The 7,001-nt window shown below is 50.7% G+C and overlaps 1 protein-coding gene across 2 annotated transcripts; it reads left to right on the top strand.

Annotated features, from left to right (window-relative positions):
• Positions 1-204: 204 nt before the first annotated feature.
• Positions 205-6,195, top strand: LOC118156915 (PHD finger-like domain-containing protein 5A). Of its 2 annotated transcripts, XM_035311143.1 has the most exons (5): positions 226-340; positions 845-868; positions 1,825-1,936; positions 2,304-2,470; positions 5,503-6,195. In XM_035311143.1, the coding sequence occupies exons 3-5, from the start codon at positions 1,900-1,902 to the stop codon at positions 5,590-5,592; spliced, it is 294 nt and encodes a 97-aa protein (XP_035167034.1). In that variant the 5' UTR covers positions 226-340; positions 845-868; positions 1,825-1,899; the 3' UTR covers positions 5,593-6,195. The 2 variants fall into 2 exon arrangements, with proteins under 2 accessions (XP_035167033.1, XP_035167034.1); XM_035311142.1 differs by lacking the exon at positions 1,825-1,936 and having other exon boundaries at positions 205-340.
• Positions 6,196-7,001: the final 806 nt, after the last annotated feature.

Here is a 7,001-nt window from a genome sequence, read left to right as displayed (position 1 = left end):
CACCCGCCGCGACCGGGGGGACGGGCGGAGGGAGAACGGGGAGGGACGGCGCAGGTCCTGGCAGGTCCTGGCAGGGCGGTGTGATCGCTCGACGCGTGCCCCCCCGGGAACGGACGCGGGCGACCCCCGCGTGGGGAGGGAGCGAAGGGCGGGCGGAGCTGCCTGCGAGGCTCGGCGCCTCGGCGCGGCTCGGTGTCCCCGCTCGGCGAGCCGGTGGGGCGGGCGTTTTGCTCACCGCGGCCAGGACCGGGGCAGCGCGGGCGAGCGGCGCGGGGCGGCGGCGGCGCCATGGCCAAGCACCACCCGGACCTCATCTTCTGCCGCAAGCAGGCGGGCGTCGGTGAGCGCCCGGCGGCGGCCGTTACTGGCCGTTACTGGCCGTTAGCGGCCGGCGGGAGCGCGCCCCCCCCCCCCCGTCCTGTGGGCGCCCCACAGAATGGGCACCCGCGGCCTGCGTGTGAGGGGGCTCCCTCCTGACCCGTCACCTAACCCCCCCCCCCAGGCTTAAATGATTAATTTGAATCGTAATTTAAATTTATATCGGCTGTGACTAACGGGGAATAACGAGCGTGAACCGTCTTACTGTCGGCGGCCGCCACTGAGCGCTCGCGGCCCATCGGACCCTCGGTCTGCGCCGATGAGCCTAGGACACACGTTGCTTGTCACAAACACCGTTGTGTTATGGCCGGACTTTGTGTCCTCCTTCTAAAAAAGGCTGCTGACTGCCCCAGATTATCAATTTCTATCCAATCCCATATTCTCCTGCCTTTGCCTTAACTAAATCTCATTCTTCACCTGTTTCTGCCCTACCTAATACATTTTTTTTCTTTTTTTTTTCCTGCAGCGATTGGAAGGCTTTGCGAGAAATGTAAGTGTATCTTCTGCCTATAGACGGCTGAGAACCTGGTGCAGTGCTTAGAGCACCCGGTTCGGTTTTGAGGATTGAATTCTCTGCTTACTGTGCCGCTGCCTTGGTGTTACAAACAAAAAATGGGGGACAAGCTGCTCTTTGGGATGGGAAGAGCTACTTGTGGATTTATCCAAGTGTAAGCGTGTGGAGCAAGTGTAAATAAATCAGTGAGTACTTACAAAGACAGTGCTCAAATAGATTGTCACAGATGTGTGCTACTCTTAGAGTATGTGCTGCCAGCATTTCCAGTGGCTGCAGCCACACTGACTTAGTGATTGAGGCCTTGGAACGCGAAATGATCAGCCTGATCACTACGAAGAAAGAAAAAAAGAACACGTTTTTGTAATCTGACTTCACGCCTTGAGAACGAGAAGTGCACAGAGAAAAATGTCTAGAGATAGAACGGATAAATACACAGAATCAAATGCCAGTGCTCAGCTGTAGAAGGGAAGAAGGAGTATGAGCAGTCATTAGATTCTTGTAGTGGCATGGTACAAGATGACTACTTTGGGGCTCCAAATTAGCATGAAAACACGCAAAGTGAGGAGAAACAAAGTACAGTGAGGAGTACAAAGTAAAAAAAAAATGTTTTCAGGAACACGCAGGACTTAAACAGATTCCCAGTGGTAGTAGCCGAGGGCCGTCAGGATGGAGATTTATGAGCAGGTTAGATGAGCTGTTTGTGGGAGTAGGGATTAGATGCCTTGGGAACTGGTAATAAGATACGAAGCCTTTCATCTCTAGGTCAGTGTTTTGGATCGGGTCCAGCACAGCAGACTGCCAATGGCATCTGATGGCTCTTTGCCTGTATGATAAGAGTGCTTGAATTTCACTCAGTTCCTTGTGAGAAAGCAAGAGCAACTTTGTGAAGTGGCTGTTTATGCCAGTTTGCCCTTTCTTTGGCCTTCTCACAGATGAAGGATTAAAAGGACCACAAATACAATCTCTTATCCCATCTCTCTGAGGATGGTAACTCCAGACTTTTGTTGATGTGGCTGTGTGGGAGAAGCTTACGCTGCTGCATAGGTAAGGACTCTAGTCCTGTCAGTCCAGCATTTTTTCACAAGTGAAAAAAACAAAGACAAACTGTAGAGTACAAGTATGGGTATGAGCTAAGCAGGTGCTAGCTAATCACAAAAGACGTGTCCTTGGGTTTCTTCTCTGGATATGTATATGCAAGATTAAAAAAACAAAAACAAACACAGATATTGCAGGCCTTTGTTCCCCTGAAGTCCATGTGCAAATATAAAGTTGCACCCTGTGGCTGTAAAATAAATTTCTGCAGTCTACTTGGTCCAATGGTATTGTTTTTACAGGCAGGTTTAGGAATCTTTTCTTCTGTGTGAGGGTGGAGAAAAGGATGTTCTGTAAGCCAAGACTGTTTTACTTTCAGGTGATGGCAAATGTGTGATCTGTGACTCGTACGTGCGGCCCTGCACACTCGTGCGCATATGCGATGAGTGTAACTACGGCTCCTACCAAGGACGCTGCGTGATCTGCGGGGGTCCAGGAGTGTCTGATGCCTACTACTGCAAGGAGTGCACCATCCAGGAAAAAGATGTACGTTGCCAACCAGCCTCCGGCTGAACTGGTTATGTTTTTTCTTTAATAGCCACGCTTATCTTTAAAGGGACTTCGAGCTAGTGAGATTAGTGTTGGGACATTGGACACTTGGCTTCCACTCCCAGAATTAGCACTGCTTTTCCTTACCTTGTACCTTTCTTCCCCCGGTGATTGTAAAGGATTTTGAGATAGCAAGCGGTGCCCTGACTCTCTGCAACCCAAAGAGTTCGCTTCCTCCACGCACTGCTTGTTACCACGATCAGGTGTTATCTTACTGGATCCCTCAGCCTGGGTTTTATGAGGGTCAGAAGCATTTCAGACACTGCAAAGGCAGAGGCAGGAGCAGCTCCACACAGAGAGTCCGTGATCAGTCACTGACCAAGTCATGTACGGTACTGTTCTGCAGCTGAAATCACCACCCATGTTTTCCTTTGGATTACAAGTAAAGAGAGATCTTACTGCCCTGTGTCCTTGCTCCACTAATTGTCTTCTACAAGTTTAAGTTTTCTTGTAGAATTTCAGTGGGATTTGATTTGTTCTTATTCCTGTCTGCAGTGTCTGCATTGTAAACATCTCTTTTTCTGCCAGCGCTTTGTGGTGTAACGATCCCTTATTGCTATAATCAGTGCTGTTTAATCCTCTTCTCCTGAAAGATAGCCTGTGCGTGTGGAACGAGGCAGCTGCCCACCCCCTGTAGGTATTTGTTAATATCCACCGCAGCGAGGGCAGCTCATGCAAATGAGGCAGCAGAAGGACCGTAGGGAGAAGCCAGGACAGGATGCTTACAGCTGCAGTATGCCAGAATATGGACCTGATCGAGATTATCTCCTGAGGGTTGTTTGGTTTATGGGTTGGGCCCTTTGCAAACAGTCTCCAGCACAGCCTAATGTTGACAGAGAACACGCTGAGAATGGATCTGAGTGATTTAGAGAAACACGCTCCGCTGACTGAGTTGCTGCTTTCATTTTCTGCAGCACCCGCCTCTATTTTCTCTAAAGGTCTGCGGCTAAAGTCAGGACGGGGGCAAGCCCTCATCTGAATTTAGGCGTTAGATCTGACAAGACCATGATCTTCCTTAGTATCTGAACGTTGCATGTGGATAGCAATGCTGCTGCTGCCTCCTGCATTTCGTGGGTTTGCTGACTTGCCTGTGATACCAAAACACACGGCTTGATAAGTCATCGGTAAAATAGGCTTGGTTTTTGTATTTTTACCAATTCGTATTGATTTCTAATGGGTATTTTTCATAACTCAGGCTCGCCTGTACGTTATCGTGTCTGGTTCAGGTCTGAAACAGTCAGCTGCTCTGCAGGGGAGGGTTATAGAAATAGAGAGCTGGAGGAGCAGAAAGGCAAGTCAGAACCGAGGTATTCTGATAACCGAATGAAGGCTGCTGGGGGTGAAGACCATTGCTCTGTACGAGCAAACTCAGATGTTAGGGACTGCTGCGGATGTGAGGCTGCAGATTTGAAGGAGCAGATTTGAAGTGATTGCCTTGTGGGACTGAACAGTGCTGGCACAGGTGTAGGGTGCCCGGAGCAAGAACCGCTGAGGGTGCTGTATGTCACAACAGTAGCTGGTGCTGACCTGCATAGGAAAAGCAGATGGACAAGAGCTCTGTACCTGAAGCTCTACCAGCCCAGGGTTTCACTCGGAGCACTCGATCTTCCTTCATCCTTACGAGAGAGACTGAACAGGAACATGAAGCAAGAAAGCAGACACTGAAATAGAGGAGGCGGAGTACTCTTGGGCACAGTGCAAAGGGTCTGGTTAGTCGTGGTTTGTTCTGACAGAGGGAGGAATGAAGTTTTGTTTCATCTCAGTTCTTTCTGTGGGTAAGGGCCAAGATCCCGCCTTGTCATCCAGGGCAGCTGCGAGTTGCAAAATATAATCCTTTCTTGGGGGACAGGAGCATGCTCATCTGCTGCCTCCTTATGAGGAGGTGGAAGAACGAACAGAGCCCTGCAATAATGCTGTCAAGTTTGTCACAGGCTCCCTGGATTGTGGGAGACAAGGCTTGGAAGAGTCCCACTACTGAGGTTCAAAGTCAAATAACAAGGCAGTAGCTAGAGATGAATTGTGGCAGGTGATTTCTCCACCCTCCCCCACTCCTGTTACTTCTGCCACGCAGACCCTCCCCACCAGGTTGCCTCTCGTGCGCAGGAGCCGGTATTGGTGGCACAGCTTGGGTGCAATTTCTGCAGTGGCTGACATCTGCCCAGAGGCTTTCTAAATCTAATCCACTCAGGCTTACACAGCAGTTGAGGACACGTGTTCCTCTGCCTGCTGGGCCCCTCAGCTGCTCTTGCCAGCCACAACATTTTGCCCTCAAGAGTTCCGCAGATGCTGGGCTCAGGTGGCCCGCTGACAAATGTTCCCTGATACAGAGACATGCATGGCTCCGCTTTGTGTTTGCAGCCGTGCCCCTGAGGTGGGTCTCTCCCTTCTTGCTTTCCTTGTGGCTTTTGTTTCATATCGTCTACTGGAGTTCAGGTACAAGGAGTTAGCCATGTGGCTGCTAACAGCCGTCCTCTCCCGAGGTGGCCACGTAGTCTCTGCAGTAATCAATCCAGCCTGCAGGAAATCCGAGATTCGGTTCTGCTGTCGCAGCTGAGAGGGGTCTCTCCACGCAAGAATGGCTTAGTGACATCTAAAGCAACGAGATTCTCTGTGGCTAAGGAGGGGGAAGGTTACTTCTCTGGGCCCTATAAATCCTGTGTCCTAATTTAGAAAGAATCCCGTCTTGAGGCACTAAGCATCCTTTTCATTAAACTGCTGATGTTACATGAGCTGTTCTCCTTCACCCTAAGAGAGTGTCCTAGAGTAATGTTAAAAAGGCATCTGTCCTCGTCTCTGTTGGGCTCTCTCGCTGGTAGGAACCAGAGTTGGAAGGCAGTTTGCTTACAGGGGTTTAAGAAATGTGTGTTGGGGACAGTGTGGGGAGGCATGGATCTGGGAACACGCTGGAACTGTGTATGTGATGATGTTCTGTTTGCCTAACTCCTACCTTATATTCTCTTTTCTTCCAGAGGGATGGCTGCCCCAAGATTGTCAACCTGGGCAGTTCTAAGACGGATCTCTTCTACGAAAGGAAAAAGTACGGATTCAAGAAGAGGTGATCCTACCTGTTTGCAGCTACACCTCCTGTCGGGTTGGCGAGAGGGCCTTGGAACACCTCTGGACTTTACTGTTATCGAGAACCAGCTGATTACATTTCCTCAGGCAGCATAAATCCGGTAGTATGCTTGGAGCTGGAGAAGTAACAGACTGAGTGGGGGCCGAAACCTGGTCAGGACTACCAGAAAGAGCAAATGCGGCTTGTCTCTTGCCTTCTCAGAAGCTTTGCTAGTAGTTGTCCCAGCTCACTAAAAAAGTCCTGGTGAGCAAGTATTTACACATGGAGGAGACCAGCTCAGTAAAAAGCAAGTGCCCTTTCTGGTGTGGGAAACACCCCGTCTGTTCTTACCATCCCTCCTCTCGGTTGTTAGAAATGGCACCACGCAGCAGGACTGGAGCACAGAGCCGTGTGCCCGCTCCCCCACCCTTCTTCCTCCAGTGTATTTCCATGCTGCCCTGTTCTGTAAGGAACCTAGCGGCGCTGGTGGCTGGCGCTTTCCTAGGGAGAACACAGCTGTTCCATGTTTTCTTTGTCAGATTAATCCAAGGCCCTTTCTGTAACCGTTCTCGTAGGATGCAAACCAATAAAGCTTCTCTCTTTTTTTTGTATAACAGAAGGATTTCTCTCCGGTTCACTCTGTGTCTAGCCTCTCTGGAGCTTTCTGGGGACGCACGGGCTTAGCCCAGCCAGAACTGCACAGCGGGTTATCTGGGTTCGGACAGCGGCTGCTTGCGGCCCCGTGACCTTGCTGCAAGGAGCTTCGGGGAACGGCTATCGCTTTTGTGTGCGTGTGATCCCAGCCACTGAGCATTTTGTCCCGCAGCGCGAGGATCGCTGAGCTGGTAACCCTTATCCCGGCTAATACGGCGGGGGATGTTGTTTCACCATGCAAACACCCAATCCCTTTCTAAAACCCACTAAGCTATTTGACTCGCCGTCCTGTTCTTGTGAATAAGTTAAAGCCTTCCCTGCTGTAACGGGAAACCAACCATTGTGTTCTAGGCTGTGAGCCCCATGCGTGCTGAAAACCAGAGGCTGCTTGGTTGTCAAATACCAGCCCAGGCTAAAAGTGGTCTGTTTGCTCAGCAGAGAGCTGGGAACGGCTGCCTTTATGCAGAGGCATAACTGGGTTCCCTGCTACCGCGTGCGTGCCCCGGATGGTTAAATAGGGGCCTACCTCAGCATGCCCCAGAGGCAGAGCAGAGCGTGCCCTACGCCAAGGGGATCCTCTTCGCCCAGTCTCAGGCTGTAGAGCCTGCATACGGCACCTTCTGGGACTTCAGTTATTCCCCCGAAGCTAGTACTGATTCTTCCAACTCCTTTGTGTCTTAAGTGCCTCTTCTGCCCGTTACAGCTGTTCAGGTGTTTCAGTGAAGAGTGAAAACAAGCAGACAAGTTGTAATCCTTCCC

The sequence above is a fragment of the Oxyura jamaicensis genome, assembly GCF_011077185.1.
Source record: "Oxyura jamaicensis isolate SHBP4307 breed ruddy duck chromosome 1 unlocalized genomic scaffold, BPBGC_Ojam_1.0 oxy1_random_OJ106548, whole genome shotgun sequence".
Classification (NCBI taxonomy): Eukaryota; Metazoa; Chordata; class Aves; order Anseriformes; family Anatidae; genus Oxyura; species Oxyura jamaicensis.
This window is presented reverse-complemented; position numbering and strand designations above follow the sequence as displayed.

Excerpts from the sequence above, each read along its gene's own strand:
- LOC118156915 (XM_035311142.1), top strand. The coding sequence starts at position 289 with ATGGCCAAGCACCACCCGGACCTCATCTTCTGCCGCAAGCAGGCGGGC. Across the intron at positions 869-2,303 it reads TGGAAGGCTTTGCGAGAAAT|GTGATGGCAAATGTGTGATC; the intron begins GTAAGTGTATCT and ends TTTTACTTTCAG. Across the intron at positions 2,471-5,502 it reads GCACCATCCAGGAAAAAGAT|AGGGATGGCTGCCCCAAGAT; the intron begins GTACGTTGCCAA and ends CTTTTCTTCCAG.